This window comes from Wyeomyia smithii, chromosome 3 (assembly GCF_029784165.1).
Source record: "Wyeomyia smithii strain HCP4-BCI-WySm-NY-G18 chromosome 3, ASM2978416v1, whole genome shotgun sequence".
Classification (NCBI taxonomy): Eukaryota; Metazoa; Arthropoda; class Insecta; order Diptera; family Culicidae; genus Wyeomyia; species Wyeomyia smithii.
This window is the reverse complement of record NC_073696.1, coordinates 233,939,311-233,957,765: the sequence shown is the minus strand read 5'-3', so window position 1 is coordinate 233,957,765 and position 18,455 is coordinate 233,939,311. Positions and strand designations below refer to the sequence as shown.

Here is an 18,455-nt window from a genome sequence, read left to right as displayed (position 1 = left end):
TAAATACTTCTGATTCTACTGTGTTTTTCGATACATCCATGATATTAGAAACTCGTGGAATCCCGGATCATTTACGCGTGCAGCAGATCCCCATAATTTTTCCCAATAAATATCGAAACATCAACTGCGACAATATGTTCTACACTGACGGATCACTTCTCGATGGGTCCACTGGCTTCGGTATCTTCAATAACAATTTAACCGTCTCCCATAAGCTCGATAATCCTGCTTCTGTTTACATCGCAGAATTAGCTGCAATTCAGTACACCCTAGGGATCATCGAAAAAATGCCCACGGACCATTATTTCATCTTTACGGACAGTCTCAGTTCTATTGAGGCTCTCCGATCGATGAAAGATGTTAAGCACTCTCCGTATTTCTTGGGGAAAATACGGGAACATTTGAGTGCTTTATCCGCAAAATCTTTCCAGATTACCTTAGTGTGGGTCCCTTCTCACTGCTCGATACCGGGCAATGAGAAAGCGGACTCTTTGGCTAAGGTGGGCGCATCAAACGGTGAAATTTATGAAAGACCAATTGCTTTTAATTAATTTTTCGCATTTGTACGTCAGAACACGATCATCAGTTGGCAAAATTCTTGGACCAGAGGGGAACTGGGAAGGTGGTTACATTCCATTATACCCAAGGTATCGACGAATCCGTGGTTCAAGGGATTGGATGTAGGTCGAGATTTCATTTGCGTGATGTCTCGGCTTATGTCCAATCACTATAAATTTGATGCGCATCTCCGTCGTATTGGGCTCGGGGAAAGTGGTATCTGTGCCTGTAGCGAAGGTTATCACGACATAGAGCACGTTGTTTGGTCATGCCCTGTCCACCGTGACGCCAGGTCTAAATTAGTAGCTTCCCTTCAGGCCGGAGGTAGACGGCCAGCTGTTCCTGTTCGTGATGTCTTGGCGAGCCGTGACATACCCTACATGACCCTTATATACATTTTCCTAAAATCCATCCATGCCCCAGTCTAGTCCCGTTCCCCTCCGTCTACACCCAACAAAACGACAAGAACACGTTTGAACCTTATGCAGAGATTTTGGAATCAACAACTGCACCCCACACGAATTCACCAGGACCTGGGAACCCGAGGCCTTCAGTGATATCTTGGCTCAGCGGCACATACCATAGGCCACTTGAACACCAGCGAACAACAATAACGAACCATAACCAGCAACTAGACCCCGCACAATACCTTCAGGACCCGAGGATTACAATCCCCCGTTCCAGCTCATGACATCGTGGCTCAGCAGAACAAACCCATACATGCTGCACATTCATGGCCATTCGAAGAGCATCAGACGACCATCAAACTACAAAACACTGATTGAAAATACATACTAGTTTTAAGATAGACTTAATTTCAGCTCGTAACCGGCAGCGAGGATAAAAAATTTGCTTTAAGATTTTAAGTCGTCAGATATAATTGGCGCCGTTAAACATTAAATTGTATTTGTGCCGTGTCAAATAAATGATATGAGGAAAAAAAATGAGTTATGGCAGGTAATGCGCGAGCATGGTTTTTCAACAAAACTAATTAGATTGATTCGTGCCACCCTTGATGGTTCCAGACCGGTGAGATATCGGATGCCTTTGAAGGTGGATGACGGGCTGTCAAACTCTTTTTGATACCCTCCACTGACCCCCACACCAAGAAGCTCCCCTGGTAATGAACAATTTCAAAAACAAATAAAATATCTAAAACACGCGAAAAAAGGAAACTTAACACTATAAAACAAAGTTCATTCCCAGTTGAACATCGTGTTACTTTGAAGTTCCTTTCACGGGAAAAAACACACTTCTTGTTCAACACCGCTATGGAAGGTACTATACGGAGGGCTGGCACCGTCATGACGAAGTCTCACATACATCTAGGTTTTGCGGACGATTTCGACATCATTGGTATTAATTGTAGAGCGATGTAAGAGGCCTTTGGAGCTCTCAATAGGGAAGCTGCCAGGCTTGTCATAAACTCTGCCAAAACGTGGCTGGTAGAGAGCGTGGTATCCTGGTGTATCTTGGTGACCAGACATTCAAATCGGCGGATATAGTCAAGCGGATAAAACACGGCAGGCTACAGTGGGCTGGGAATGTAGCTAGAATGTCGGAGAAACGATCAGCAATAACTTTATTTAGCGGAAATCCCGATAAAAGCCGTCGACTTCGGAGTAGACCCCGCATTCGTTGGTTGTGTGCTGTCGAAATAGGTGTTAAAGGTGACTGGAGGATTGCAGCCCAAGTCCAAGTGATATGGCGACGTATACATATTTTCTTCCAGTCAATGGAAAGACTTGATTGTTCTGGGAATATTTAAATCTTGAAGCATGAGCCTGACGATAACGGCGCCGGTTAAATCCATACGGCCGGCTAGGAAAGGAAGGAAGAAAATGTTACAATCGTTGTTGCCAGACGCCGAGTTTATCTCTGCATCTCCAATGAATGTTACCGGAAGGAAGGTGTACTTTTGTCACAGTGGAACGTAACAGTTTTTTATACTTTTTATACTCTTCGCTCTACACTTATAACTACACTGTTCTTTTTTACCAAACCTCGTTAATTAATCGTGACATGTACCGGCGATTATAATTGCCTAATGAGGTGCATACATTCAACTGTGTGTGTCGAGTGCTACTTTTTCAATATAGCGGGAAAAGTCAAGGAGGGTGGAAAGGGGAGGAGGAGCCTGAGAATAAACTCCTGCGTAGAAGTCACTCTGACACCGAACGGTTTAATTCCTCTAAGAGCTTGTCAACCTCTTAGTCAACCTCTTGGTCTGTAACCTGAAAGCTGCGAACTACCCTTTAACAGCGAACTTTTTCCCAAAAAAATATATTGTAAATCTTGGAGATGTTTAGCTTCTTGATAAATATGCTAGAGGTTTATAAAAAATGATTAAGTTGCGTTTTCTTATCTTGAAATGCCCTTGTGCCGTATAAATGAAGAAATTTACTTCTTTGATTCAAATTCCTTACGGTTCCTTGTTATCAGCAGTTATTGGGGCAGTGAAAATCGATGAAGCGGTACCTATCAACTAACATAAATGTCAATACCATTGGCACAACCGTATCAATGACAAATACTGGGTACTGTTATTAGTTGATCAGGATTAATCTGTAACCATTTTTTTTAATGATGTGCAATGGTTTAATTTCGAAACTATGTTGATAAAAGTATTAATATCAAGTTATCAAGCCAAAACTGCCTAGCTAGCTTTTGAGTTAGTTGTTTGATTGAAGAACAACTTTTTTGCACCCCTCATTCCAAGAGCTAGTAGTTGTAATTAGTAGATGATCGTTTCCTGACCTCATGACGCTGCAATGAATGGACGATTTCTCGCCAAGTGACTTTAATCAAGCTGATGACTTGCTGACTTGAAAGTCCCTGCGTATGAGCGCCTAGTTTAGAAAGCGATTCAATACTGCTTCGCGAGCTTGTTATTTATAGTTACATGTTTTCTCATGATTTGTTATGAAAGTAATAGTCATCTAGATTGTCGAGAACGCCATTATTATCTCTGTTTACCGTAATTACATCACAAGTGAATACAACTCTTTTATAAACCTTCCCAAATTTTATCACGTCAATAAACTCGATTCAGATGAGTGTAACTTTGTTTAGACACAACTGTTCTAACATACCGTACTGCAACATTCGACTGGTGTGAAATCCATTGTACTCTAAAAGTGCCTAAGCACACTGTCCCCCACGAAAATCCAGTGAACCTGCTAAAAACGTAGAAATTCCACATCTACATCGCCAGCTTAGTATTATTAGCGAAGGTCGCGCTAAAAATTTGAATTTTGAAACCATTTTAATAAATTATGAAACGATGAAGGCGTTTCTACACCGAAGACGAAAAAGATTGCTCCGATTTCCGCTCGACAATTTGGAGCCATAGAACGTTCTGGTTAATATCAACACTAGATTTACGAAATTTACGGGTTTTAGATGCTAGAAATTTGTTTGCATAAACATGAACTCTGTAGATGGTGACTCTACTTTGGTAAATATAGAAATGACTAGCACTAACTGTGACTATGTGGTAATTCCTAAAATTCCTATATGAATAGCTAATATGAATTTTTCGTTTAAATTATCGAGTGAATGTCTAATGAAGCTTGTTTTTTGCGTTGTTCTGATCGCTTCGCGTGTGCACAGTCAGAGCCTGATCGAAGGTGGTTCTCAGCGCAGACTCATCACATGATTGGGTGAAACTATTTTGTGTGTGCTTGCGAGACGAATGATGCATTTGAAGTATCAACTTGGTAATGAGTCACTTTTGTCAGAGAATCACAGCTGAGATCGGAAGGTCGTTGGAAATATAGGAAAAACCTGTATTAATGATTCTAGACGCTTTTTAATCGAGCCTCTCCACAGGATCCACCCTGGATGTTGGGTTTTTGCAACTAATATCAGTTAATAATCACCGATCCCAAATCTAAACAATAGTGACCGGATGCATTATTCACACAATCATTTATAGATTTCAGGGTCATACAAGATTAGCTCACTGAAACGGATCTGAAAACGCAATTAACAACACACCAATCAAATTTAACTACACCAGTTTAACCGCATTCTCTCTATTCCACGCTCTTTGGGCAACACTACTTAAGAATTAATGGCTACCTCTTTACTAGCCATCAAGGTCACGCTTTGATAATAGTTTTCATTCGGAGAGGTAGCTTACTATTCCATGATATGACGCGTATGATCTTGATCTGCGACCTCCGATTGTTTCATTTTTTTTTTTGCATGAGATAGCAGCAAACAATGTATATCGTCCGTTCCGCGCAAAACTGCCACTGTTTAAATTCACAGTTATGAGGAAAATGTGTTTGAAACATAGCGTTATTTGAATTAAATTTGAATGAAACATTGCTTAGCTCGTTTAGTAATTTCCACGGATGAACTTTTTTTGTTTTATTCAATGATGGTGATCGGCGATAAAATCGACGATAAACATTCGATTATTTTCAGCGTGTGAGTCAACTTCGTCTCTCAGTCGGTTCTAACATTTATCGTACGATATGCCAGCCCGAGTGAACCAATTTGGAGATTCGCTGAGATAATTCATTCTCTCTCAGGGATGGAATTTCCAATAGCTCTACAAACCGATGATTCACTCTTCGCTGATAGAATCCAAGTGTCAAAACAAAAGAGAAGAATCGCGAGACGATAATTATCGGAAAAGAGGAGCGATTGCGATCGCTTGAACAACTATCACCCTTTCTTTCTGAGTCGCAAGTGTTGACAGTAAAATAGGTTTTTCATCGTTTAACAAAACATTGCTTGCTGTTGTTATTGTCAACTCAATGTTCCTTTGTTCGTCGGTTTTATTTGCATCGAAGGTTTGTTCGCTGATGTATGTTGGCCGATATCGTAGTTTTTTTTTAAACAAGCAAAAACCTGCACACATTTTGGAAAAAAATCCGCATATATAAATAGATTCTAAAAAAGCTTGCAAGCTATGTAAAAATTAACAAAAAATATTTGCCATTTGAAAAAACAAAATCGGCCACGGACTCTGAAAATCTGCATTTCACAGTCAATTCTGTAAATCTGGTATCCCTGCTTTGTGCTGCCTTTTAGTTGGTCTAACGCTTGCAGTTTTTTCCCTCTCTGAGTTTTTGGTTTGCGATACAATTTTACGATTATTGGGACACTCTCACTCACAAAGTGATTCAAACCAAAGATTTTCGTTCCACGGCTCGATCGCATCGGGAGACGATAATGAATTACCGATCGAAACCGATGAGAAAATCGAGAAAGCGTATGAACAAGCGACGATAAACTCGCCTACAGTTAACAGGCTATAAAGCTCACGGAGAATTCTTTCGGCAGTTTGTTTGTCACACAAGTTCTCTTCTCGAGAGACGATACATAACATCGCGTATTATGCGTGATCAGAATCCAATAGGATTCTCTCGTGATAATTCTCTGATACGATTTTAACCATCCTTGGTTTTATTGTAATCCATTGATATGGCATATGTATTTTAGTTTAAACTTTATTTGAAATATAGAAAAGGAATATGTAAATTATTAGGTAATTTTAAATGACAATTTAACCCCGCATGGTTCTTATACCGCCTAGCACTGCGTTCTGGATCATGCGATTTAATTGTGATTCTGGTGTCATAAATCTTTTTCTCATAGAGGCGAGCTTAATTTTTTGTTAATATTGTTAGCAAAATATTATAAGTTTCAACTTGTATATATTGTTGCTTCTGGTATAACTTTTTCCATATCAATTGTGCTACTTATAATGACAAACATGTCTAAAATGACAAACGCTTCGAGAAGACACAAATTTACAAAAATGACAAAAATTTCAAAAAATTCAAAATATGACGGAAAAGTACCGGTTCTCTGTCAGCATCTGACAAACCCAAGACGAACACTAAATTAAACGGGCTATTTTGCAACAAAACTAGTCTGTACAAACATCGTGGCTTCTAGCTGAATTTTTCAAGCGCAGCGTAGACCAGATAAATGGCAATGCAACAAGCTGTTTTCGCACCTCTTGAAGCAGCAATCTGTAATGAATCGATCAGTAGTTACAGCCGTTAAAGCCATATAGCCGGACGGAAAACGAATTAAATAAATAAAATGAACGAGTGTTGTTAGATAGTTCTCAAGAAACAAGTTCCACGCTAAATAACTTCTTTTCCGCGGTTTCAACCGTTAAGCGCACCTCCTTAGATTGGGTAACACGCTGTGCGAAGTTCTTGGTTCTGGTGGAATGTAAGCTGATCGAAGCTTTTACAGATGCAGTGAAATGTTGTGTAAGAACTTCAAGTAACTTGATTTCTACTAAGACGATCAATTTTATTACAGCAATGTGGGGAACGCGTGATGTGTGTCACCGTAACCTTAAGAGTTGATTATTTCAGTCGGTCATCTGCTAAAACTGCTGAACCTCAACAAAAACTGTATTAAACTTGAACATACAAAAGGTCACTTAAATAAAGGCCTCAGCCTGACTATGCATTCAGAAATCGCGATTTGGTTCGAAACGGTTTGCTTTTTGCAGACGTCGGAGAGATTTACCACGCGTTGTTGCAAGCCAACCAAACGCAAATCCGGTTTGAATTAGTTAAAACAACTTCATACCATACCTAAAAGCATAGCTATTCTCACGAAGCAGCTACGACCTTGACGGATCGTTGCATTGGCGGTGCTACTACGGGCGATTCAAATCTTTTAGGATTGCACAAAGTTTTAACTGTCAACTTGCAACGTCCTTGACGACGAGAACAAACAATTTTAGTTTCAATCCACTTGCTGTTTCCGGACACAAATAACAACCAAGTCTATGTTCAGTCTAACGTGATGTAACCTCTGCCTCATGTTAGCTATCCGCCAAAGCATCCATTGATCATGGTGACGAATGATTCAAAAACGTAAAGGCCATATACCTTGAGAGCCACATAAAATGCCACACTTCATGCGCACTCATATCTAAGCCATGCTAGTTTAAAATAATTGAATTCTAATTAAGCCTTTATTTCAATGAACTCTTGCCACTGAGGGGAACAAAATGCAGTTTATTTACAATTGGTTAGAAGCGTAACTCGCGCCACTAATCGGGCAAATATTTCATTACTACCTAATGGTAGCTGATTCACAGATCACCACCGGTTGACTTTGCTTACCAAGCCGACGCCGTCTGGCCATGTTTGATTTCCGCATATTTCCAAAAATACTGAAAAAAGTAAACAGCGATGACGCAGTTTTCCTGCACTGCGGCGTTCCGTGTTTGTCCATGTTTAGCACCTGTCGTCGGTTCACATATTGTTCAAGTTCAAGTTAAACAGCGTCGTTACCGCGAGATGCCGGTAACAGCGAACTTTTGTTTCCACGCAGCGCACAGTGGCGGCATTCCGAATGGAAGTCGATGTAGATTGGTACGTTTGACTATTTTCTATGTCAAAAAGTTGAGTATATTAGCATTTTTATTGGCTTTGTGAAGAAAATTGCAAAAAATTAAGTGTTGAGTTTTAGAATTTAAGTTCTAGCAGCACTGCAAAATATTATTCACCACAAATGTCAACGTGTAGGAAAGTAATGACAGTAAGACTCAATGAGAAATCTGAAGAGGAGGAGGAAGGACAATACACAGTTCGTTTTTCGAGTGTAAGATTACGCTAAATTCTCCTCCATGGTTTGGAGACAATAATCCACAAACACAATAATGCAACACTTGCATTTACCTCGCTGAACATTTGCTGAACGAAATCCATCACTGACACTCTGTAATAGGGCAGATTTGAGAGGAACGAGGGTAAAATGTGCTGAATTTCTGTTCAATGCGTTGGAACAAAAAATGTATTTTTCAGTTTTTCATTTTTTCAACAGTCAAAAGTCCTAAACAAACAAAAATAAATGAGGGTATGTTTTGAAAATTAATAATAATATTCAAAAATAAACTAAAACACATTAGATGAGATAATAGGAGGAAAAATGCAATTTAAAACGAAATATGTTTATTACTGTTAGAATAGTTAATGTATATTAAACCAAGCAGTATGATAACATACAATTTTTGACAAGTATGAGTATAAGAAAACAAAATTGATCATTTACAGTCAAAATACATCTTCATGCTAGGATATTTGTGCAAATTTTCAGCGGTTAAGGTCCAAGGCATCAATCGCTCTGCGGAGCAAAGCCTTGGCATGGAATTTCGCTTTCGAATAAGAATATTAAATTTACGGTTGAAGGATCATCATGCAACACAAGATAAACGGTTGTGGTTCATAAACATCTTTCGACGGTTTTCTTTCGGTTGTTCGAGTTAAACTGTAGTACTGCAAAAATATTTGTCTCTAACAGTTGAACTCTAAAATAGCAGAAACATGTTTATTTTAATTTACATAAATTCTCTTGTAAATGAACCTAATTCCAATTTGTTACATTCAAATACTCATTTTAATTTGAAATTGAATACTACTCCAGCAGGTAGTTTATCAAGTGTCAGTGGATTTTTTGTTCGTATATACAGTAGCACAAGTGTATAAACATACCACCAGGAATAAATTACACCGAGTGGTGCCCAAAAATCGGCCAAGTAATAGCACTTAACGCGAAGCACGCGAACCAGTGACTCATCAAAACTTAACATTGCTTGTCTCAAGCTAACGCCCTCCCGCTCGCGAAAAAGTGAAACGATTCGCTTGGTATGACAATAGCAGTGATTATACCGCCCAAATGACCCCATCCGAGCAGCGACAGTGAATCTTGATAGTGAAATAAACCGTCCTACCAATTTGCCAGTAATATTATAGCGCACGTTTATAAAACACGCCGTCCGTCAATCTTCATAAGCGCGCTTTCCAAAAGTGGTTGTTCAACTCTACGCAGAATCAGCTCCGAAACGGCAATCTCCTAAGGCGAAATCCGGCCTGCACCACGGCAATCATTAGCTATAGAGGAACAACCCAATTGGATCGAACCGGGTGAAACCGTACCTTTCACATTTGCCGTAGAATGCCACCTACCGAACTGTCCGTTCCACTGACGGAAAATGCACGTGCAAAAAAGACAACCGTGGTGAGTTCGAATGGGAACGGTTCGGTGCCTTCCAACGGCTACGGGAAACCGTCGATCGCAGAGGAAATGGAGAAACCAACAAAGACAGCCACCAACGAGCAACCGGATCAGCAGCAGCAACCACAACAACAACTTAGCTGCCTCGGCCGGCTGTCATACAACGTGTCTAATGCGATCGGACAGTTTTTCTACAGGTGAGCTTGCTTTTACTTTATTTTGATTTGAAATTAAATGTCCTTAAAGATGCAAACAAATTAGAAATGACATGCAGATAGTTTTGAGTGACAACTATCAAGCACAGTATGTGCCTTTCGTGTTTTATAGTTTGTAAGATCATGTTGTGACGCGAACATTATTTATTTTGAAAAATATTTCGAAATTTGCTCGAGGAAACCGTCCTAAAAATTTTGACACTTGATTGTCTAGATGTTTAAATTTTAAATATAAAAACTTTAGGACCCAATTGGTTCCTAAGCATGGTTTTCTAATTTTGTATATCAGCTGAAATAGTGCAATTTTCGTAGCGCTTCGTTGCGGCACCGCTTATCGTAGTAACCGGAACACCGGAACCTCCCGAAACTTCCCGGCACGACTTTCCCTTGCGCACCTCAGTCACAGCTCCTTCGAAATTGTTAGCCGTATATTTATACTTGTTTTCTTCCATTATATGCTGAAAACAAGAAGAAAATTCAACAATTTATGCATGATACACACGCTGTACGGATTTCGATTCAAGCAATTAACAAGGATCAAAATCCGTACGGCACAGTTTTTGTTGAATAAGTACAATTTACACTATTCACCACACAATATACAGCCATCAATTTCAAGAAGATTCACAGAGTAAAACACGTATATCCCACTTGAAAAACGTTTTCATCTGAAGAACGTTTTCTTAGTAAATTCTCTAACGATACAACGAAATGACAACTGAAACCGATACACGATTGATTTATTATTTTTAATATTTTTATTTCATGGCCTACTGAAGCATAGTATAATTTTACAGAAGGCCAACAGCTCAACGGACATGTACATGTAACTATCATATGAATTTTCATTTTTATAATGCTTAAAACTGAAGAAAATCGTCAAGGTGTACGGATTTCGATACTGTACGGGTTTCGATCCAGCACGGTACTGACGATTTTTGACAATTTAAAAAAAACGCTCTACAGCTTCAGTGATAGCTTGGATTTTATTTTTGTGTCAAAAGGAAAGCTGTTTGGAATACTGTGCAAGACAGATCTCTGCACTAAAAATATTAATAAAGGTGAAATTTTTGTTAAAAAGCAGTTTGCTACGGTTGTGGCTACATCTAAAATCTAGATAAAAACGCCAGCTTTTAAATGCACACTGTCCGCTGTAGCGCAAAACTGCGCAAATTGTCGCTTCAGTGAGAAATGCGTTAGCAGATTTTGACGTTGACTAACGTCTATATCGAAGTTAGGCCCCTGAATTTGAAAATCTAGTAATTCAACCAGAGAAAACCAGGGAAAAGTGGTCAGGTTTTGAGCGCTTATTTTGCAGTCATCTATAATCAGGTTTTCGAGGTTTTGGCATCAATCGATCAGAAATTCTTTTACGGTTAAATTTATGTAACAAAAACAAATTATTTTTTGAGATACACTATTGAAAAATTGCTAATCAATATCGATTGTCTAAATCATACCGCGCAGCCAATCACTACCTCTCTTCCCAAACACAGTCGACACTAACGGATACAATCGATCTGACTTTGTTGTTATTATTGTTGTCACTTTCTGTTTCCGATGTTTATGCTGCTGCTAGCGGAAAAAAACTTGCAAATATGCATCTTTTTGTTGGTGTTAATTTTACGACAGCGGCCGGCGCCCCATCATTTTGATTCCAAAACTGCACCAGCGACATGCGGATGCTAGGTGATAGCAGCTGAAAGGAGGAAAGACAAGAGTACCGGTCATCTCGTGCCGGTTTTACTCGTTATGCTGGTGGCTGTTAGCAATAAATGGCACTGCAAAATACTAAAATGGCTGAAATTCTGGACGGACTAACCAAAAACAAAAATGTATTCGGCACCTGGCCCCTTTTGGTGCCTCGAAATTTTGTTACAGAAGCGGCTAATTGAATTTTCTGTTTTATCAAATGCTGCTGCTAGCGGAAAAAACCTTGCAAAAATGCATGTTTGTGTTGGTGTTAATATTACGACAGCGGCCGGCGCAGCTTTCAAGAAACATTTGTCTCTACCATTCCATCATCTATGTAGCCCCTCCCTTTTTCTAATTATCTGACGAAGCCTTGGTATCAAACGTATCGTTCGAACATTTCACCCCATCAGTTTCATTATTATACCGTACCGGATACATACGGACGCTCGGTGTTAGCAGCTAGAAGAGGAAAAACAAAATAGTACCGGTCATCTCGTGCCGGTTTGACCCGTGATGCTGGTGGCTACTGCAAAATACTAAAATGGCTGGAATTCTGGACGGAAACCAGTAAACAAGAAATCGGCAACTGGCACCTTTTAGTGCCTCCCAGTTTTATAATAGAAGCGGTTAGTTGAATTTTATGTTTTACAATTGCTGTTGCTAGCGGAAAAAAACCTTGCAAAAATGCATGTTTATGTTGATGTTAATTTCACGACAGCGCTAGGTGTTAGCAGCTGAAAGGAGGAAAGACAAAATAGTACCGGTCATCTCGTGCCGGTTTCACCCGTTATGCTGGTGGCTGTTAGTAATAAATGGCTACTGCAAAATACTAAAATGGCTGGAATTCTGGACGAGAATAATCGGAAACTGGTACCTTTTGGAGCCTCGAAATTTTGTTACAGAAGTTTTGTAAAAGAAGCGTTGCAATTCCCTCTACTATTTGCTTCAATGGAATATTTTTTTTTTAAGAATACGGTAGTCAACGTCATGCGGTCGTGTCTTGAATACCACCCTCCTACTTTTTTTACTTTTTTTTCTAATGTTAACATTTTGTTTTTTAAATTTTCAAAACTATGATACTCCATTAATAAACATTTTCGATATCGACAATAAGCCGTAAAGGATAAAATATGAATTTGGGCTAGAATCACAAAATTTATTATCAAAACGTTACAAAAATACTTACTCAAATAAATTATATTTTGAGCGTCTTAGTAGAATTGAATTGAATAATGAGCAATATGTATCTCCGAATGGTATAAGAGGGTATTCGACCTTTCGGTAGTAGAATTAAATGGAAACATAACCTATTCTCATTATTTATTTACTTACTTTTACTTACTTTTATGGCGACAGACTGTTGAGATCCTATGCCGAATCCAGAATACACCTCCACAAAACTCGGTCTTGGGCTGCTGCCAAATATTATCTTTGCCGGTCGCTTATCCGCCATCTGTGTTACGTGGCCAGCCCACTGTAACCGGCTGTGTTTCATCAGCTTTGCAGTATCAGCGTGTTCATGTACTTTGTAAAGCTCGTGATTCATGCGCCTGCGCCACATCCATTTTCTAGTTTGTCACCGAGTATTGATCGCAGGATTCTACGCTCGAAGACCCAAAACGCTCGTCAATAGGCCTCCTTCCACGTCCACGATTCATGTCCGTAGAGCGCCACCGGGGGGATCAGAGTCCTACGCAATCCGTAATAACCCTATTTCCTATTTCCTTTTAAGAGCCGTGGAGGTCTCTTCAACAGCTCTACGGTTGACACCAATTATATTGATGTCGTCCACGAAGCTCAGAAGCAGGTGGGACTTCGTGACAATGGTGCCGCTCCTCTGCACACCTGCCCTTCGTTTTGCACCTTCTAAAGCTATGTTGCACAGCAAGTTCGAGAGCCTTGCGTCAGATCATCTAACGCCACAAACGCGTCCGAAAATTCGCCCGCTGCCACAGCTCTTTGCGTTTCACTGTATCGTACGCCGCCTTAAAGTCCATAAACAGGTGATGTGTCTGTAAGTTGTGTTCTCGAAACTTGTCGAAGATCTGTCTCAAGGTGAACATTTGGTCCGTTTTAGATCGTCCCATTCGTAAACCGCATAGGTATTCTCCGACAAAGGCTCCCTGCAATGGCCTCAGTCGCTGAAACAGAGTACGGAAGAGAATTCACATCAGTCGTTAACCATTTTATATGGGAACTACTACGATTCATAGGTCTAAGACATTTGTCATCAAAAAAAAAATTCGATATCGACAATTTCACTACCTGTGCAACGCTAAACGAAGTTCTAAAATTCGATTTCTATCTGCACGTTAGTGTGTATTCAATAAATGCACGTTTTTATTACATACTCTATTTTAATACTATTGTTTAGAATGCTATTTCCGGTTTACGTTTTGTATTGGATATTAATACGCATTCTTTTGCATTCTCTCTGGCAGACTGAGTGTGTTTCAGTTAAACTCAGATGAGTGAAGATTGGTCACGCAATATTGAACGATTTGTCAAATCCCACAAAGCGTGACATCGCTCTGCGAGTCGCAACCACCACGGCCACTCTAAGAACGCTAGCTGATTTATTATTTGTTATTTTGAAATTTGAAAAAAAGTGCGATACTATAGAAATGTATTGAAGTATCACGATACCAAAGTATCGATACTTTTATCAGTATCCCCAACCCTACTGAGCACTCAAAATTTTATGTCCCTTAAGCTGGAAGTACAAAGTCAGCAGAACAAAGAGTTAATAGCATGAAAATTTAGTGCTCATTCGATGCTCATTTAATGCCATATCGCCGAATTTAATGCTCCATCATTTCTTTGAAAAATGCTCTTGTTTGCTAGCTTAAGAAAATAGCTAGCAGACAATGTACGAAAAAAGCATTTTTAGTCACAAAACAGTTCTATAAAGGTCAGAAACATTTAATGCTCATTTAATGCTCTTGAAAAAACCTGATTTTCATGATAATTTTATTGACTTTGTATAAATTTTTCAAATATATGATAATACATGAATAGCTTTAATTTTTTCAAACATTTTCCTCTGAAAACAATCAGAATCCTTTTGATACGATTAGATACCAATTAAATGCTTCCATATGCGAAAAGTTTCAATAACTTAGGTGCATTTTTCATTAAATATATTTTTTTTTCAAAAATATTGTTCTGCTAGCTTAAGAAAAAAGTTAGCAGATCATTGGCCAGAAACAGCATTTTCAAGCAATAAACTGTTGTAGAATAATCATAATGATTTAATGCTCATTAAATTCTCTTGAAAAAACCTGATTTTCATGATAATTTTATTGATTTTGTATAATTTTTTCAAAAATATGATAATATATGAATAGCTTTAATTTTTTCAAACATTTTCCTCTGAAAACAATCAGAATCCTTTTGATACAATTAGATACCAATTAAATGCTTCCATATGCGAGCAGTTTCAAAAACTTAAAAAATTAAATTAAAATTAAAATTAAATTAAAAAATAGTAATTTTAATTATTGAGATTTGTTTGCTTTCTCAATAAGCACTTGTCATTCGTAGGGATTTAAACCTACTTGTCAACTAAAGGATATAAACTTACAACTAACTTAATTACAAACTTATTGACTATGAAGTGAGCTCATCGTAGCAATTGAGGATTGGAACGATTTTTGTCGAAAATTGTAAATAATCTTATTTGACATTGCTTCTAATGTTTCAACACCAGTAAATCTTTGTAATTCGAGTGTACCTAACCAAGAAGGACGCTTCAAAATCATTTACAGAATTTTATTCTGAATCCTTTTAAGCGTTTTCTTCCTTGTTGAACGGTAACTTGACCAGATCAGTACAGCATAAAGCATTGCTGGTCTAAAAATTTGTTTGTAAATCAAGAGTTTGTTCTTTAAACAAAGTTTAGAATTTTTGTTAATGAGAGGATATAAACATCTCGTATATTTGATGCACTTGGCTTGTATACTCTCAATGTGCTCTCTAAAAAATAAGTTTTTTATCGTAAATTAGTCCCAAGTACTAAACCTTGTTAGACCAACTTAAAATTACCCCGTTCATCTTGACAACGAAAAAATGTCTAAACTTTTATGCAATCGACCGCATATGACACGAAGATTTTTTAACAGATGATGATGTCATAAACGCACGCAACTATTTAAAAACCGGTAAGACAACATTGGAAATGGTACACGATACCTGACAATCACTCAAAATTTCATAAAAAAATGTTCTGCACGCTGAAAAATAATTTTTCAAAAGATCGAAACAAACAAATCGTAAAATAAACGATCCTTCCGACTTTTTCAGGACAAAAGAATTGATAAAAATAAAAATCGAAAATCAGGATGGAAATCATATTTTTATATTTTCGAAAATTTAGAAAAAAACAATAAAATTATCATGAAAACCAGGGTTTTCAAGAGCATTTAATGAGCATTAAATTATTATTACCGTTCTACAACAGTTTATTGTTTGAAAATGCTGTTTCTGGCCAATGTTCCCCTAACTTTTTGCTTAAGCTAGCAGAACAATATTTTTGAAAAAAAAATATATTTAATGAAAAATGCACCTAAATTATTGAAACTGCTCGCATATGAAAGCATTTAATTAGTATCTAATCGTATCAAAAGGATTCTGATTGTTTTCAGAGGAAAATATTTGAAAAAATTGAAGCTATTCATGTATTATCATATTTTTGAAAAATTTATACAAAGCAGAGGCGTCGCGTGGCCGATTTCGTTACATCTGCACCAAACATTTATTCAAGTTCTTTTTCCAAAAACGAAATGAGAAAATCAAACCAAAGTGATTGATGCTTCAAATTGAAAGGTTTTGCTAGTATGCTTACTTGCTTTAACAGGTTATAATATTTCGATAATTGCATATGCTCGAATATTAGGGAATAGGGTACCTGTGCAGTGCACATGTTGCACAGGTGGACCCGACGCCACTTATACAAAGTCAATAAAATTATCATGAAAATCAGGTTTTTCAAGAGCATTAAATGAGCATTAAATGTTTCTGACCTTTATAGAATTGTTTTGTGACTAAAAATGCTATTTTGGTATATTGTCTGCTAGCTATTTTCTTAAGCTAGCACAAGAGAATTTTTCAAAGAAATGATGAAGCATTAAATTCGGCGATATGGCATTAAATGAGCATCGAATGAGCACTAAATTGTCATGCTATTAACTCTTTGTTCTGCTGACTTTGTACTTCCAGCTTAAGGGACATCAAAATTTTATTGAATTTATGATGAGAGCAAAATCGTCCTTCTGGGTGCATACTAAATACAGTTTATATTTCGTAGTTTTGGTCATGTAAGGAAATTAATTTTCTAATTTTGCATTCGATTTTCGTATTTAGTATTTAGTTAATATCAGTTATCAATTTGAATTTCATAATTTTAGATCTTTTGTGTTGTGACATTAACTCAAGAGATACATAATTTCGAATTGCGGATTTCTAATTTTAGGGCTTGGCTGGAAAATTTGGGACTTTGAATTTTCATATTTCAAATTTTAAATTGATTTCGGATTTCGAATTAGATTAATTACCAAGATAAAATTAACGACTTCAACGACTTAAAATGTTTGCAGGATGTGGGTAAGAATTTCCTATAGTCCATCTTTCATTTTTGCTTAAAAATTCGAAACTTTGAGTGTTTCGATCAGAAAAATTCACTTTTTGATTCTAAAAGTTTGGTTAGTAGTTTAGAATTTGAATATTTAAAAATTTCAACGCAGAGTTAACGGTTTTGAGAATGTTGAATCCATTAGGCCCGCGAATCGCGAAATAATAATGTGGCCAGGATTCATTCGAAAGTCACAGAAGCTTTTCAGGGCAAAATCATATAAAAATAATAAAGGCATCAATCTCAACGATGAACAGAATTTAATGGCAAGATCACTTCACAAAGTTTTCATGTTTTGTCTTGATTGAATTTATATATGTTTCTGATCTGAGTTTCTAGGCTTCAATAGTCATAATTGAAGCGGCAATCAGCTGTCAAAGTTCTCCAAAATATTTAGTCTGGGAAATAATTTGTACCGAAAAGGCAAATCGAGCATTTTTGTTCGCTAAAAGTCAAGAAAAAAAACATATATGTTGGGAAGTTTTTACTTATCCGTAACCTTCAACTAAATAAAAATGGAATATCCTTGAAGTTTACAACAACACGTCTGGGGCTACAATTATCCAGAGAGTACTAGAGGAATCTGCAGATTTTACAATACCTACTACAAAAGTACGTAATCAAGTATGAAAGAGAAAGAACCGGTTTCATAAGCTTTTAATGGGATTTTATTACTATACCTAACTAAAATCACGCCGCAGAGAATAGGTTTCGAAGCAACTATATATACTCTAGAGTTTCGCAATCCACTACTGACACTGGGAAACCTTCGCCTATACAAAAAAATCTTAGCGAATACATCCCACAGTCTGACCCCATTTAATGTCAACTATACCCTTCGAATCAACCACCAGATAATGAAATCCCTTCCAAGTCTACAGAGCCAATGAACATTCTCACGGCAAGGATCCGATATCCAACGGTTGAGTCACCTAACCACATGAGTCAAAGTCATTATGTGTCGCTGGACAGCAATATCCCAAACGACACACGATAATTTCTGCTCCATCACGGTTACTCAACTCTTAATGATCGATCTGCGAAAAGGTATGCATAGCAAATCGCCCGACTATCATTCCGTTTCATCAAACAACTTCTAAAAAAAGATCACGCGCCTTCTTTTGTCGGTCAATGTCAATTACCTCCGGTGAAGGCATTTCCTAATACCGATCGATTCAATGAGGCCAACAAACCGTTGAACTGGCTTCCACAAAAAAAAACAAACGATTCTCCACGCTTCTTCGGTGTTGTCACACATATGTAATTTTCAAGTTCAGCTTCCAGTGCGTTATGAGTGCTTACTCAACTCTTTCTCTGTATGCTAAAATTTGACCAATTGGAATGAACGCTAT

The 18,455-nt window shown here is 37.8% G+C and overlaps 1 protein-coding gene across 10 annotated transcripts in view; it reads left to right on the top strand.

Annotated features, from left to right (window-relative positions):
• Nucleotides 1-18,455, top strand: part of LOC129732356 (patched domain-containing protein 3-like) — a 48,316-nt gene that overhangs the window by 15,264 nt on the left and 14,597 nt on the right. For 5 of the 10 annotated variants that reach the window (XM_055693179.1, XM_055693184.1, XM_055693180.1 and 2 more), the window contains exon 2: nucleotides 8,974-9,761. In XM_055693179.1, coding sequence (XP_055549154.1) covers nucleotides 9,505-9,761 — 257 coding nt within the window. In that variant the 5' untranslated portion in view covers nucleotides 8,974-9,504. The remainder of the gene's footprint in view (nucleotides 1-8,973; nucleotides 9,762-18,455) is intronic. The other 5 variants (XM_055693185.1, XM_055693183.1, XM_055693178.1 and 2 more) reach the window with 2 other exon arrangements.